Raw genomic sequence first — 16,778 nt, forward strand, 5'->3', positions numbered from 1 at the left:
CTATACAGAAAATGTCTATTTTCAGAAAACATTGCATACCTTTGGGAACAGAGTCCGCTGGACCAGCCACAGGATCTTCTTCCATTTGGCATATAAGAGCTGTGAGTGTCCAGTATTACAGTTGGAGATAACTTGGTATGTACATAAGCACACCAATTCCTGAGGGAACAATCATTATTGGTAGGAAAAACTCATTGTTAGAGAGAAATATTTTTATCAAAATCATTTTCACAGACCTTTACTTACTCACTCTGATATATCAATAAGATACTCTGAAAGATGCTTATTTACTAATTTTTATAGTGTTACAGATTAGAAAATGAACATGGCTTGATTGTTATTATCTAAGGGGATTTAAAGAGACAATATATGTTGAAAATCATCATAGCCTACATTTTTTTTTTTTGGAGAAAATCCAGCACTGTTCTTATATTTAATTTAAGTGTTTGTATTGAGTTCAAAGACTCAAACCTATGCCCATTTCTTTGGTGATATGTAATAAGATATAAGCTAAGAAAATTGAACTGCATAGTATTGGCATAAGAACTCACACGTTGACTAATGGAATCAAATCAAAGACACAGATGTAAATCTACAGACCTCTGAACACTTTATTTTTGATAAAGAAGCTAGAAATATACAATGGAAAAAAGAAAGGATCTTCAACAACTGCTGCTTGTCTAACTGGTTATAGGCATGTAGATGAATGCAAATACATCCCTATCTATTACCCTGCAACAAAACTCAAATCCAAGTCCATCAAAGACCTCAACATAAATATAGATACAATGAATTTGATGGCAGAGAAAGTGTCGGATAGCCTTGAATGCATTGGTACAGGAGGTAATTTCCTGAACAGAACACCATTAGCATAGGCACTAAGATCAAGAATTAATAAATGGGACTTCATGAAACTGAAAATCTTCTATAAGGCAAAGAACATCATCAATATGACAGAAAGGCAGCCCACAGAATGTGAAAACACCTTCACCAACTCCATATCTGACAGAGGGCTAATATTTAAAACACATGAAGAACTCAAGAAACTAGACATCAACAAACTTAATAATCCAAATAAAAAATGGGATACATATCTAAACAGAATTCTCAACAGGGGAAATTCAAATGGCAGAGAAGCACTTAAAGAACTGTTCAACTGTGGATGTCAATGAGGAGGCCTCTCGGTACTCCATGGTGCCTCTGGGAGTAGATCAGTAATTATCCCTGGCCTAAGAAAGGACTTTGAGAGCCCATTCCACTTGGAGGAATGCTCTCTCAGCCTGGATACATGGGGGAGGGCCTAAGCCCTGCTGATGATGATATGACAGACTTTAGGGATTCCTCCATGGAGGGCCTTACCCTCCCTGGGGTGCAGAGGGGAGATGAGGTAAGGGAGGAGGGGAGGGAGAGGGAGAAGAGATTGACATGTGAAGCAGGCTTGCTTCTAATTTGAACTACTAAAAAACAATTTCTTAGGAAAAAAAGAACTGTTCAACATCCTTAGCCATCACAGAAATGAAAATCAAAATGATTACAAAAAATACAAGTGCTGTCAAGGATGTGGAGCTAGGGGAACAATTCTCCACTGCTGATGGGAGCTTAAACTTGCACAGCCGCTTTGGAAACCAATATGGTGGTTTCTTAGAAAATTGAGAACTAGATCTGTGTCAAGACCCAGCTGTAACCCTGGGATTATACTCAAAGGATGCTCCATTCTGTCACAAGGACACTTGCTCATCTATGTTTATATAGCTTTATTCATAATATCCAGAAACTAGAAACAACCTAGATGTCCCTCAACTGAAGAATGGATAAAGAATATGTACATTTACTCAACTGAACATTACTCAGTTGTTAAAAACAATGACATCATGAAATATGCAGGCAAATGGATGGAACTTGAAAAGGAAATTGTCCTGAGTGAGTGTACAAGACTTTCTTTTGGGCCACCAATAAGTTCTCAAATCTTGACATGGAGACTTACTACTTGTTATGAGTGCTCAGTCTTATCTTATACTTGTTTCTTGCTAGCTTTTATAACTTTATCTATATTTTGCCTGGGGGATTCTTACCTTTCTTTTCTTCTGTATGTCCTATTCCATCTAGCTGTCTGGTGGCTCCCTGGCTGACTGTGTGTGTCCCTCTTTCTCCCTTGTTCTCTCCTTCTTTATTGAACCTAGATTTCTCTTCCTATTTCTATCTGCCTGTCAGCCCCATGTATCCTTTCTCTGCATAGTTATTGGCTGTTTAGCTCTTTATTAGACCAATCAAGTGCTTTAGGCAGGCAAAGTGAAACAAATGCAACACATCTTTGCATAATTAGTAAATGCAGCAGAAACAAAAGTACATCTTAACATTGTTAACAAAGGCAGCAAAACAAATATAACACACCTTTATACAGTTGAAGTAGTATTTTGAAGCATAAACAAATGTAACACATCTTTGCCCAGTTGAAGTAATATTCCACAACAAGTCAGGTAACCAAACCCAGAAAGAAAAACATGGTAGGCACTCACTTATGCTTAGATATTAGCTGTAAAGTGAAAATATCATGTTATGGTGCACAGAGCCAGAGAGGCTAAGTAACAAGGAGGGCTTAAGGAAGGGATGTATGAACCTCCCCGAGAAATAAAGAGATTTTGTCGGTGGACTGGGGGCTCATGGGGTCTGGAATAGGGGGTATCAGCTGGGGAGGGAGGGAGAAAATACTGGGAGAAACAATTGAAATTGGGGGGCATTTCAGCGGTGAGGTAGAAACCTAGTGCAATGGAAACTCCATGGAATCTATGAGAGTAACCCTAGTAAAGACTCCTAGTAACGGGGCGCAAGGAGCCTGAACTGGCCATCTTCTGTAATCAGACAAGGCTTCAAGTGGAAGGACACCAACCCAGCCACAAAACCTTCGACCTACAGTTTGTCCTTCATAGTAAGAGAACTCTTCCTGTGAGTCAATCAGGTTTATGCTACTGTACAAATAATTGAATTAAAGGATGTTGAAAATGAAAATGCAATTTTAAACCAAATTAGAGGCTTAAGATATAAAAGTAAATATGGCAAATTGGTGACATTAGACAAACTGGAAGTCCTTTATACCTTCCCACATTGACCACAGTTGACCACAGGAGAGTGTTGACTTTGAAGCTTTCAACCTTCACTCAAGTACAGCATTTGGAATTCTCTCTAAGGACAGTGACTGATGCTGGCCAGCAATGGGTTCTAAGAAGGCCTAGTGTTGAATCCTTGAATTTTCTAAGTGAGTAAGTAAAAGGTTTCTTTTAAGGAAAAGCAGACCTCTTTGGTCATGAGCAAAAGCTTTGCCTGCTGAATCCAGTAAAATGGAATGATGAGCATTCTATTGTAATTTAAAAATTAACTCTCTTGTGCATACTAAAATCAGTCTCAACAGTTTACCATACTTTCTGTTTTACATTTTGAAAACTCAGTCTTTCAAATAACTAGTAAAAAGACGAAATTGAGAAAAACATCTAGTAAGTGACAAAATCACGTCCCGATCATATCCTATCATCTTATGAGCCAGAGTGGAAGGTCAATGAGGGTGCCCCTGACTATGACTGAATAGAAATGAAACACCTCTATATTAGAAATAAGGACAACAGTCTTCAGAGTAACTGTTCAGGTATGCAAGCCCTCAGAATTCAGGTGAACAACCTTGTGGTCATGCAGTTTGTTGGAGCTTAGGCTTCCATGTTCAGTCAGGTGACTTGAATTGACAGCATAGCAGGAAAGTACTGAAGATGACCACTTGTAGCCCTGTGAACCAGAGAACCCCTACACTAAACCAAACCAGTGTTCTCCTCAAAGCTAGAACTCATGGTGGAGGAAATTCATTGATTTAATAACCTTTCTTTCCTGACATTCAATTTTGAGGTGAATTTAGAAGTCTATGTGCCTTTTAGCTGTGACAGGAAAGCCACATCCATGAAATCTCAGCAACATGGCTGTCTAAAGAAGGCCAAAGACAGACCAGTTGACATGCCAACATGAATGGGGAAAATCCCAAGGGGATGAAGAGCTAAAGGGAATTAACAACTACTGAGAGAGGAAGAATAGGGTTCCCCGTGGATAAACCTTTTACTGGTTTTTCAAATACCAAGTTGTCAGCCATAAAAAATTACACATTATAAGCAGCATTAAATAGACTTGGTTGGTTTTGTGTGTGTGTGTGTGTGTGTGTGTGTGTGTGTGTGTGTGTGTGTGTGTATGTGTGTGCTTTTCTAAATATATTTGTAACAATAATATTTAAAGGAAAAGAGACGAGTAATTTGAGAGGGTTTTTTGCTGTTTTTTTTTTTTATTTTTTTGTTTTTTTGAGACAGGGTTTCTCTGTGGCTTTGGAGGTTGTCCTGGAACTTGCTTGGTAGACCAGGCTGGTCTTGAACTCACAGAGATCCTCTTGCCTTTGCCTCCCAAGTGCTGGGATTAAAGGTGTGCACCACCACTGCCCAGCACAAATTGTAGGTTTTAGTGTGAGAGACACTGGAGGAAAGAAAAGGAGGGGAAATAATCATGTATGATGGGGGAGGTCCTTCTGTGTATATGCTTGTCTTATTGGTTGATAAATAAAGTACTGTTGGCCAATAAGAAGGCAAGATAGGTGGGACTAGGTGTCGAGGAGGATTCTGGGAAATGTAGTAGAGATAGAAGTTGCCGTGTGAGCCCGGAAGACAGGATGCTTGCTACCCGGCCTCCTCAATAAGGTAAGTTTATAAAATATATAGATTAATGATTATGGTTGATACTTAAGACAGAGCTAGCAATTGAGAAATCCTAGTCATTGGTCAGCAGCGTTGTACCTAATATAAGTCCCTGAGTGTTATTTTGGCTGCCCACATGTTGGAGGGGCTTGGGCGACTTGGCGTAAAGACTTATAATTACAAATGTGTTAATTGAAAACAAAATAAATTTAAAAGAAAGAAAATTCAAAGTAGAACTGTACAATAGACCAAATGGATGTTAGTGGCACCTACAGCACATTTTCCCAGAGCCTATGAAGCTCATTCTGAAATATATCACATTTTATTCCACAAATATATCACATTTTATTCCATGAAATAAGTCTTAACAAATAAAAAAGAAATTTCACAAAGCTTAATTCTGAAGCCTGTTGTACATTATTGTATCTGTTTGATGTAGCTTTGTTTTCTACACAGAAAGCTCAACAGTGACCTGTTTCTCAGATTATGAAACTAAATGAGCTAACATATGCAGTGAATCTTGCTAATGATTGTAAGGAAATGATTTTGAGGGTATACATATATGAACACTACATGTATTATATGCAAATGGGTATGGCTCTTTTCTAATGAATTGATAAATCTCTTTTAAGTATAATTGCTTCTGTGTTCCAAACCAATAATACCAGTAAACAAATACAGAAGGCTGTCATCATCATTGATGCTTGATTCAAATGACAGAGGACAGCTCTCAGGATAGCTATAACATTCAAAATGTCTTTATAGTCCTGAGAAATCATGATTACAAGTATTCATTTTTGGCGGGTGGGGGATGAGACAAGGTTTTTCTGTGTAACAGCCTTGGTTGCCCTGGAACTTGGTCTGTAGACCAGGCTGGCTTCGACTCATAGAGATCCACCTGACCCTGCCTCCCAAGTGCAGGAATTAAAGATGTGTGCCACCCAAATGGATGGAACTAGAAGAAACCATTCTGAGTGAGGTAACCCAGTCACAAAAAGACAAACATGGTATGTACTCACTCATATATGGATTTTAGACAAAGAGCAAAGGATTATCAGCCTACAATCCACACTGCTAGAGAAGCTAGGAAACAAGGAAGACTCTAAGAGAGACATACATGGTCCCCTGGAGAAGGGAAAAGGGACAAATTGGGAGCATAGGGGGAGGGGAGAGGGAGCTAGGAGAATGAGAAGGGGAGAAGATGAGGGGTGAGGAGGGACATGAGGGAGCAGGAACCTTGAATAGGGGGAAGAATAGAGGAGAGCAATTTAAGAGATACCATAATAGAGGGAGACATTATAGGTTTACAGAGAAATCAGGCACTAGGGAAATGTCTGGATATCTACAAAGATGACACCAACTAACAATCTAAGCAACAGAGGAGAGGCTACCTTAAATGCCCTCCCCTGATAATGAGATTGATGTCTGACTTATATGCCATCCTATAGCCTTCATCTAGCAGCTGGTGGAAGTAGAAACAGACACCCACAGCTAAACACTGAAATGAACTCTGGAATCCAGTTGCAGAGAAGGAGGAATGATGAGCAAAGTGGTAAAGAGCAGGCTGGTGAAACCCACAGAAACAGCTGACCTGCAAAGGGGAGCACATGGTCACCAGACTGATAGCTGGGAAACCAGCATGAGACTGATCCAGACCTCATGAATGTGGCTGTCAGTGAGGAGAACTCGGCAATCTATGAGGACTCTTGTAGTAGATCAGTACTTATCCCTAGCATAGGTATGGACTTTGGGAGCCCATTTCACATAGAGGGATACTCCCTGAGCCAAGACAAACAAGGATGGGCCCAGGCCCTATCCCAAAGGATATGACAGACTCTGAAGTCCCCCCAAGGAAGGCCTCACCCTCTCTGGGGAGCAGAAAGGAATAGGTAGGTTTTTAGTTGGGTGGGTGGCAGGGGAGGAGAAGAGGGAGAAGAAACTGGGATTGACATGTAAAACAATCTTGTTTCTAATTCAAATAAAAAATGGAAAAGAAAAAAACGATGTGTGCCACCACCACATGGTGGGAACACAAGTATTCTTAACATGTTATACAAAATTTTATGAGGATTTTGTTTGATAAGCTTGAGGGAAAGAAGCCCTTATCAAATCTAAACTTGAAATAGTGAAATGTCAGGTTGTTTGCTACTCACTAATGAGAAAGTTCAAGGAAATTTGCATAGTATGAACAAAAGAAATGGCAAAATGGAAAGTGTGGCTTTATACTTAAAATGATCATGATAGGCTAATCACACTTAGGAGTTTAAACTTGTTATATTCATCTGTGTTTATAGTCCAAACCACCATCACACCTCAATGCCTATCTTCTTCTGTAAACAAATGCTTTACTGCAAGGCACAAATAATAATTTCTCTTCATGCTTCTTTGTCTTCCATATAGTTCCCATAAGTTCAGTTTAATGTTTTAGAAAATTTCATGGTTATTAAACTTATAGTGAATTTTTAATTTTGCAGTTAATTCAGGCTTTAATCCCAGCCTTTAATCCCAGCACACATGAGGCAGAGGCAGGTGGATCTTTGTGAGTTCAAGTCCACCCTGGTTTACAGAGTGAGTTAGTTACAGGACAGCCAGGGCTACACAGAGAAACCCTGTCTTGAAAAACAAACAAGCAAAAGGAACACCTCTTTCACGCCCACATTTATAGCATGGTCAGCACCTCTCTGGAGCGGGACTGAATGGTAGAATGGTGACTGCAATCATCTTTTCAGTGGCAGATGATGATGGTGCATAGGCCAGTGTCACAGTTTCTGTGTGGGATATTCTTCATGTGACACAGTTGCCATGTATCTTTTCTTAGTGTATTTGCTATGTACAGCATTTCTGAGATGATGTGAGAAGCGAGCTAGATTGTCCCCATCCCACGATATACATGGAGTTTGCTCTTTGGGTGAAACTTACTTTCTAATTTTGAAATCAATAAAGTACTATTAAAATGTGCCACACTTCCATATAGCGAGGTACTCCCTGAGCCTATACACACAGGGGAGGGCTAGGCCTGATTCCAAAGACTATGACAGACTCTGAAGTCCCCCCTATGGAAGGCCTCACACTCCCTGGGGAGCAGAAAGGGTATGGGATAGGTAGGGCGTTAGTAAGGAGCAGGGAAGGAGGGGAAGGAGAGGGAACTGGGATTGGCGTGTAAAACAATCTTGTTTCTAATTTAAATTAAAAAATGGGAAAAACATGTGGTACAGAAAATTACAGACAAGTGACACACACACACACACACACACACACACACACACACACACACACACACACACACACACACACACACACATTCTTGTGGTCAAACTGTGATGTGATCTTTTTCAAGAGTTTACCAAACTTTGATTTTCTTTAATTCTGGTTCCCCTCAGACTGTGACCTCAGCAGAGTATTGCAGATGGCTTCTTGTCCAGCAGGGGTCAGACTTTCCCAGGCAGCAAACAAAGCAGGTTAGATGATGTCTGCTTTTCTACTTAACTCAGTGGTCCTTCCTGCCAACAGACTCTTTCAACATGTTTCTAGTTTAATAACTAGAAAAGCAAAGCAAAAGGTGTGGGAATACAGAAGTTGTTCACTTAATTACTTCATCTGAACAAGCACTTGTCAAATTCTGGCACTTGAGATGTATATGTTTATAGTATCCATGACATGAAATAGAAAATTAATGGAAGTCCGTGTTTAATGGGAGAAATTAAAATGCAGAAAACACTTCAGAATTCGTTTGCACTGACACTGACATAATGGAAGTATCTGTTTGTCGACAAGATGAAAACTTTCTACCTTGGAATGATGTTTCTGGAATTTTGCAATGTGCAATAATCTCCTTTGGGTGTCAAGATATCCTCAAGCTTAACTATAACTTTTCTTTTCTTTTCCCTGACTGCAAGGCAACTCTTTAATAAAGTACCTTATACAAATTAGTTCAGTTTTCTAAAGAAACAGAAATTTCCTAAAAAGACTCATGAGATACAAACATTGCATACTAAAACAGTTTTATTTGCGTTCAAATAAACAGGAGCCTGAACTAATTTCCAGGAGGAAACAACATCATCATGATTTCTTTAACTCTCTACTAAGCATTGCATGTTCATAGGGCATCCTTTTGGTGGTTATTAAGACTTAAAACAGTTAGTAGCACCTCTCTTCCACAAAGAGGAACAGGTGAACCTCAGGAGCTGTAGTGCCTAATCAGATATTTACAGAAGAATGTTAACCTTTTAATGTTTCTGAGCCATATGGAATTTCTGTTACATAAATTTTCAAGTGTGATAGACTTTTCATATTAAAATGGTATGTAGAGTTTTTTTTTAAAGAGAGAATCCTATAAATAAACATAAATGGGGTGTAGTTACTACAGTCTTCTAGTCTTTGTTGAATTTGAACATCAGCGCTTGCTATTAACAAGTGTGTGAGAAGAATAGTGCATACAATTGTAACCTGAGTAAAATCTTTCAGTCAGAAATCCTTTAACGATAACTTTTCAAATACTGTGTAGATGTAGGATGTCAGGAGCCATAGAGACCTGTCTGAACAATCTTTAATTTCTAATCCACCTCTCCAGTAGTATCATCTGTTTTCTCACTGTCCCTCACAGGCCATGTCACTCAGGCTGGAGCAAGGAGCTTACTTAAACTATATATCATGTCACTAAAATCATGGTATTTTTACTTCTTAGCTTTACTCCTTTTCAACAGTATTCCCGAATCCTTTTTTGTCTCTTGCCATATATAGACCAGTCATTTCTCTTCTAATTCCCATGGCCTTTCAATTAAAGCCTCTGCTTCAGGTGTCTGCCATGATTAGGCCATCAAATGCACCTTGGGTATGGTGACACATCCCTGCCAGCTCAGCACTTTGCCCATGGGAGCTGAGAATCGAGAGTGCAAAGCCAGCCTAGGCAGTACAGCAATTTGAAGGCCAGCCTGTGCTCTCTCTAATCCCCAACACTTTTCTAAATTTTTAATTCTAAGCTCTCTTTGCAGTACCATCCACATCCATGACTTGAAAAATTTCTCTTCATGAATGTTTTCCCAATTTCTCGCAAGTTTTGATTTCCCATCTGAGTACCAAACCATGTAGCAATCTGTCACTCCCCAGCTTCCTTGAGCACTTTCTTTGTTCCTGTCTCTGTTCCAAGCAGTGAACAGAATGACCAGTAAGACAGGTAAAGCCCCTGCTTTCATGAAAAAGAGTGCACAGCTGTCTGCTATCACTGGGGAGTGTCCTAAAGGAAAACCAGGTGAGATAAGGAAGGGCAGCACACTAGAGGGGTGATGTCAGGCTGTCTCTAGCACACTAGAGGGGTGATGTCAGGGTCTCTTTGAAGAGGTGACATCAAAACTAAAGTTAAAAGAGGAAAAGGAGCCCCTCATTCTAAACACTGAAGAAGGAATACTCCAGAAAAACAAACAAAATCCCTCAAACCTGTGGAATCTGGAAAGATGGATACTAACTTTTGCAGTCCACAGGCATCAGTGCCTGGAGGCATCAAAGCGGGTGTCGTGTGCACGAAGGGAGAGGGTGAGACTCCAAATCCCCCTGATTTTGAGAAACACTCCTCTGAGAATTCAGAATGTATTTCGAAATGCACAATGGACCAGTCACTAACTATTTCCCTAACTAACTCCCTATTGAAGCCAGTTTCATTTCATTCTCATTTTAGGTTACAAGAGTGTGAGGCGATAAACAAATCTTAGAGAGTATGACACAATCCCCCCTTCACATCAATACTTGAAATGTTCATTTTAGGCATCAGAAAGGGAATCATTATGTTTGGTGAAGAGTATTAACCTGACTTTATTGTTTAAATGAACTCTCACCATGTGGTTCTTGGGGTGCAGGAGTGGAGTACTGATGGGAGGCGGGAGTGTAGAGGGGTGACTTACAAGGGCAGGGTTTGCACAAAATGGAGAGATGCAGAGTAACTTAGAACATACTAGAGGGAGAAGTGACTTACTGATAGGTTAGAAAATGTTTGTAGGGAGAGGAACATGGAAAAGATCACTGAGGCCTCCATTTACAGAAACAGCTTAATTCACCAAGATTACATCAATTGGGATGCCTGTGTGTAGCAGGTGGGAGTGTGGGGTAAGGTAAGCAGGCAGCTGGATTGCACCTTACCTCATTTCTTCTCTTATTCTCAGGCAAGGCTTACTGACCCTTTCAGAATGGATAGCCAGCCCATTTACCCCAATTCACCCTCCTTTCAGTCACTCATGTCATTTGACACTGTCACTGCTGGCTACACTTCCTCTCCACACCTGTCACCCTGTGCCCTGGGTCTTATGAGGGTGCAGCATGAGAGAATTTTTGATCACTGAGTTTTGCCATGACCACAATGTTGAGGACACATTCGGTGTTGAACAAATGTCTGTCCTACATATAAATGTCATCATTCTAATTTCATCTTTTTATGCCCATGTTAACGTGCTCAGTCATTTAGAAACACCCCTTCTGCCAGACAGGAAACCACAGACCTCTCTGCTGACAGCCATCAGAGTGCTAAAAGGGAACCAAGTCAGAGAAAAATAATCCAGATGAATCTTGCAGGAAAGAACCTATTGCCGATACAAATATTCCTCTTTACTAGGAATTGTTATTAAATTCCAAACATGACAGAGTGATAAAGGTATGATGTGTTTATTCCAGACCAAGCAGTGTTTATTATCACTGAGAAGTACTTCTTGGGAATAGCTCTACTTACATGTGAACCCTCATATTTCACATTTTCTTTTCTACTTTCCTACATACACCCTCTCATCTAGGCCAGAGCACAGTATGATTATTTATCATGCACCTAACGTTACAGAGATTTAAATAACACTGAAAGTAGATCCATCCCTATGTGCCAAGAGTTCATGAGTTCTTCCTAAGAATCCTTCTCTGATCCGGGCATGCTTTTAATCCCAACATTCAGAGACAGAGGCAGGCAGATCACTGTGGGTTCCAGGCCAGCCTGGTCTACATAATGAGTTCCCAGACAGCCAGGGATACACAGAGAGACCCTGTCAAAAGAATTCTCTGAAGACTGAGAACCACAGTAGGCAGTACAGGGGCTGCCTAACAGCTCAAGAAGGCTGCCATTAGCTGTCAAAAGAACCAATAATGGAAAAGCCATGCTGTTGTCTGAACAGAGAATGAGGAAATGAAGGTACAACATATTGTGAACCAAAGAACTAAAATGTGGACAGGCAGGATGTGATAGAAGTAAGGCTGGGGGCAATGTGCAAGGTTGCAAGAGTAACTGAACAGACAAAGAATCAGAAAGACATTCTAGAAGCAGCAAAGAGCTGTTTAGATTTCACAAGCAGGGAAGTGAGATGCTTGCTCTGTTTTCCCACTTGAGGTGATGCCCTCTCTTCTGCTGAGGGATGTTACCAAAGGAGCTGGCTGCTGTACCTCTAAAAGTCTGTCTATCTCTTTGCCCTGAGATGCACTAAATACATGACTCTAAGTCAATTATTTAACCTCTCCAGAAAGACACCATGACAAAATTTTCCCTTTGTTATGGAGTTATTGTTATTGTAATGGTCCAATGGGTCAAACACACACAGATGACATATAAGTGTTGGCTGTTACTATTGTTAAATAAAAACAGGAAAAGCTTCTTTCAACTCGTCTTCTTTGGATCTTTGTGTCATGAGAGGGATAGAGTGACCTGGCTTTTTTCTTATACCACTATTACTTGGATGGCCTAATGAGTAGGGTATATTATACTCAGTAGAAAAGATTACTAAAGGGAGACACAGTTTCTCCAGGAGCGAAAACAATAGATTTTCTAAGTCAAATACTTTACTGTACAAACAATTGAAGACTATCCTCATTTGGGGAATCCATAGGGTAAAGAGCTGTTTAACTAGTTACATTTCACGTGTGGTTTTCTTAAAACATGTGTTGAATGTTGGGAAAGTCAATAGATATATTGATGCTTACGTTTTGAAGCAGATATTCCATACAGGTAGGAGGAAATTCAAATTATTTGTGTGTCCAAAGCCTGACAGAATGCCAGGCACATGATGGACACTCATAAACAATGGTCAAATAAATAAATGTCCCCAAGTATTGAGAGCAAAGGCCACAGCTAAAATAACTAGCATTAATTCAAAGTCTAATGCCATCTCTAATGTTGTCTAATATTTACATATAAAGTAGTTAAATAGTAATTTTAATTATGATAAAATGATATGTACTTCTTATATAAGTGGTACTTTAATTTGTCTTTTAATATGCTTTATTTGGCTTCCTATTGGATTACAAAAACTCTAGTAATTGCAGACATATGAAAAGCTCACAGACATTTCCTATGACTGTTCAAGAGTTCTATTGCAATTAAAGAAAATTGGATTACAGACACTAATAAAACATGGTAAATAGAAATGATACATGAAAGCAATTTAGAAAGGATTCTCAGGAGATAGCATTTGTCACTATTATTTAATAGGGAACTTCTTAGTAAGTAGGATGTGTGTTAGCTGCTGTAGATAAATTCCACTCATCCCAAGTTAAACATAACTGGTAGCATTTGTTTCATAGTAAACTTGGTTTATCCCCAATTCTAATTGAATTTTTAGCTAAAATAATACTTATCTGTGTATCTTTAAGGTTGTATGACCTTGACATTTTATATATTTGACTTATGGATGCTCAGCCTTTTATTCATGTTAATCAGCAGCTTGCTCAAAATGTCTTTCACACAGTATGTGTGAACTACTACTTTTAAGTTACATTTTACTGTATTATTGGGATAATGTCTATCTCAATTTAGACACTAGAAGCTATTTCACTACAGGTAAAATTATTTACAAGGTTGGTTATACCTCTAAATACACAGATGGCCAAATCATATGTGAATAAAACATTTATTTGCTTAGGCATGTATTTTCTTTGTATTTCGTTTTTTGGACCCATTTGGGACTTTTCTTACAAATCCCCTTTTTACTTAGTTTTATTTTGCTTCAACAATTCAAATTGGTGACACATTAAATCAAGCTGAAAAGCCTGCTTTTTGATTCTGACAACTCAAGTGTGATTTGTTGGGCAACTATTCTGTGAGCCAGGTAATCTGAATCCTCTTAACTGGAATTTCCATCATAGCCTTTCACAGTGGCATGTGGGTGTGGTTCTCACTGCCCCCAGGGGTGCCACTTTGCTTCTGATTCTGAACAATTGGAAAAGTGAAGAGATTTTAGCTATTTGTCCTTTTCTCATCTCTTCCCCAAGGCTGTGACTACAATTTTGGAATCACTACCCCAACCTGATGTTACTATGAACCATGAATAATTCTGTGGGCTGCACAGACTTCAGACTGCCAGTTTTTCAAATGTCTGGACAACACAGACAGAAACAGAGCAAAGAGAGAATGGTTCTTACTTTCCTCTAGTTGTCTCAAAACTGGATTTTTGATAGCTGGTGGGTCTTTGACTTCCACTGCTGTCACTTTTGCTGAGATGCGTTTCCCTTGGGGACCTGTTTCCCATGTCTCCAGCCGACTTGGGGGAGATTGCTTGTTGACTGGACTTTCCAGAAAAACTCTGAAGGAATTTCCATGTGGCGTTAGCCAGCACCACCCTCTCTGCTCCAGGGCTGGGCTGAATGATGCCTTTGCTCTGGAGAGTAAGGGGCAACGGTCCCATCACTGCCCCTGTCTTCTCAAGGGGCGTGAGTGTTTGATTTCTTCTCCCCTCAGGTGGGGTGCTTGTCTCAGAGGTCTGCAGTGTTGATTGGAGCAGCATGTCTTCCAAAGGTCTCTCAGGAGCTGCAGCTGCCTTAGAGGATGGATTCTGAGTGGCCGAGAGCTCTTGGAGGCTCAGTCCTTCACTTAGAGGAGCTGAAGTGGAGTTAAGAGTCATTGGGGAGGTTTCATCTTCAGGTCCAGTCCGTGAATGCTGGGTGTTGGTAAGCCCAAAGACCCTTCCCCATAAACTAGAAAGCAGGACAAGCAACTTCAGTCCCTGCATGGCAGTAGATTTACACAAAACTTCATGTGAAATTGGGAGACAAAGACCTTCCAGCTTTCCCGTTAGCTGCTTCTGCACCGAACTTGCTGAAACTGGGTTTAGACAATCTGGTGCGTGCAGAGGAAACAGGTTTCTGTGTTTACAGTGTGCTCAGGAAGCTCATTTTCCTGTTTCTGGAGTTGTTCTGCGATCTGTGACCCTCCTAGGATGGATCAATGGATGTGGTGGAGGACCTCTGAGAAGCTAAGGGGAGAGGGCAAAACAGAGGCAATTATCACCAGGAAAAGCCAGGGGAAAGCATGAAGTCACATTCCTTTTCCCAGGTATATTCAAGTCCCTCTGCCTTTGCAAAGAAACTTTCCATTGGCAGTGGAGAGTGGAATTTCTTAGGCTCCATGAAAGAGTTTAATATTCTCTTCTACAGTATCAGGGAATCAAGGAAACATGTCAAGAGTTTGTTCCCACTGTGCCATACCCAGAGAGCCACACTGTTCAATACACACTCACAGGGACACACACCAACACAAACAGCTGGCATTGCTGTGTCTTTTCCTGTTCTGTGGGAAGGATAGATTTTATAAATATGCCTCGGTTGATCATTCACAGAAGTCAAATTCAATAATTATAAGTAATAACAAAAGCCTAAAGAATAAAAATATAAAGGCATTCAAGAAATCCATTTAAAAGATTTTAATTTAAAAAATATTTTTTCATTTCTTTTTTATTTAAATTAGAAACAATCCTTTTTTTACATGTCAATCACAGTTCCCTCTCCCTCCCTTCGTCCCCTGCCCCCCACCGACCCCCCATCCCATCCTGTTTCTGCCCTGAAGGGAGGGTGAGGCCTTCCATGGGGGATCTTGAATGTCTGTCTTATCATTTGGAGCAGGGCCTAGACCCTCCCTCATGTGTTTAGGCTGAGAGAGTATCCCTCTATGTGGAATGGGCTCCCAAAATCCATTCTTTTGCTAGGGATAAATACTGATCTTCTACCAGAGGCCCCATAGATTGCCGAGGCCTCCTCATTGACACCCACATTTAGGGGGTCTGGATCAGTCCTATGCTAGTTTCCCAGCTATCAGTCTGGGGTCCATGAGCTCCCGCTTGTTCAGATCAACTGTTTCTGTGGTTTTCTCCAGCCTGGTCTTGACCCCTTTGCTCATCACTCCCCCCTCTCTGCAACTGGATTCCAGAGTTCAGCTGGGTGTTTAGCTGTGGGTGTCTGCTTTTGTTTCCATGAGCTCCTGGATGAAGGTTCTAGGATGGCAAATAAGGTAGTTATCAATCTCATTATCTGAGAAGGGCATTTAAGGTAGTCTCTCCACTGTTGCTTAGATTGTTAGTTGGGGTCACTAATCTGATTAAAGGGGAAGGCCAGTTCAGACATCCTCCCCACTATTGCTAGGATTCTTAGCTGGGGTCACCTTTGTGGATTCCTGAGAATTCCTTTAGCACCAGGTTTCTCCCTAACCCCATAATGGCTCCCTCCATCAAGATATCTCTTTTATTGCTCTCCTCCTCTGCCCCTTCCACAACTCTGTCTTCTTGATCTCTCATGTTCCCATCCCCAAACCTTTCCCTTCTACACTCTCTCCCAGTTTACCCAGGAGATCTTAATGACTTTCGCTTCCTGGGGCTCTCCATCTGTGTCCCTCTTAGGGTCCCCTTTTTTAATCTAGCTTCTCTGGGGTTGTGAATTCTAGCCTGGTTATCCTTTGCTTTCATCTAATATCCACTTATGAGTGCAAACTTGTACAACCACTTGGGAAATCAGTATGGCGGTTTCTCAGAATATTGGGAATCAATCTATCTTAAGACCCAGCAATACCATTCTTGGGCAAATGCCCAAAGGATGCACAATCATACCACAAGGACATGTGCTCAACTATGTTCATAGCAGCATTATTTGTAATAGCCAAAACCTGGAAACAACCTAGATGCCTATCAATCAAAGAATGGATAAAGAACATGTGGTACATCTACACATCAGCAAAAAAAAACAATGACATCATGAAATTCGCAGGTAAATAGGTGGATCTAGAAAATAATCATCTTGAGTGAGAAAGACAAACACTGTATGAATTCACCCATTTTAAAT

The 16,778-nt window shown here is 40.4% G+C and overlaps 1 protein-coding gene across 2 annotated transcripts in view; it reads right to left on the minus strand.

Moving 5' to 3' along the window:
• Mmrn1 (multimerin 1) overlaps positions 1-14,680 on the minus strand; it is a 47,753-nt gene extending 33,073 nt beyond the window's left edge. For both annotated transcript variants that reach the window (XM_035448451.1, XM_035448450.1), the window contains exons 1-2: positions 14,094-14,680; positions 40-159 (exon numbers count right to left, since the gene is read on the minus strand). In XM_035448451.1, the coding sequence (XP_035304342.1) occupies positions 40-159; positions 14,094-14,680 (707 nt within the window). The remainder of the gene's footprint in view (positions 1-39; positions 160-14,093) is intronic.
• Positions 14,681-16,778: the final 2,098 nt, after the last annotated feature.

This window comes from Cricetulus griseus, chromosome 8, assembly GCF_003668045.3.
Source record: "Cricetulus griseus strain 17A/GY chromosome 8, alternate assembly CriGri-PICRH-1.0, whole genome shotgun sequence".
In the NCBI taxonomy this organism is placed as follows: domain Eukaryota; kingdom Metazoa; phylum Chordata; class Mammalia; order Rodentia; family Cricetidae; genus Cricetulus; species Cricetulus griseus.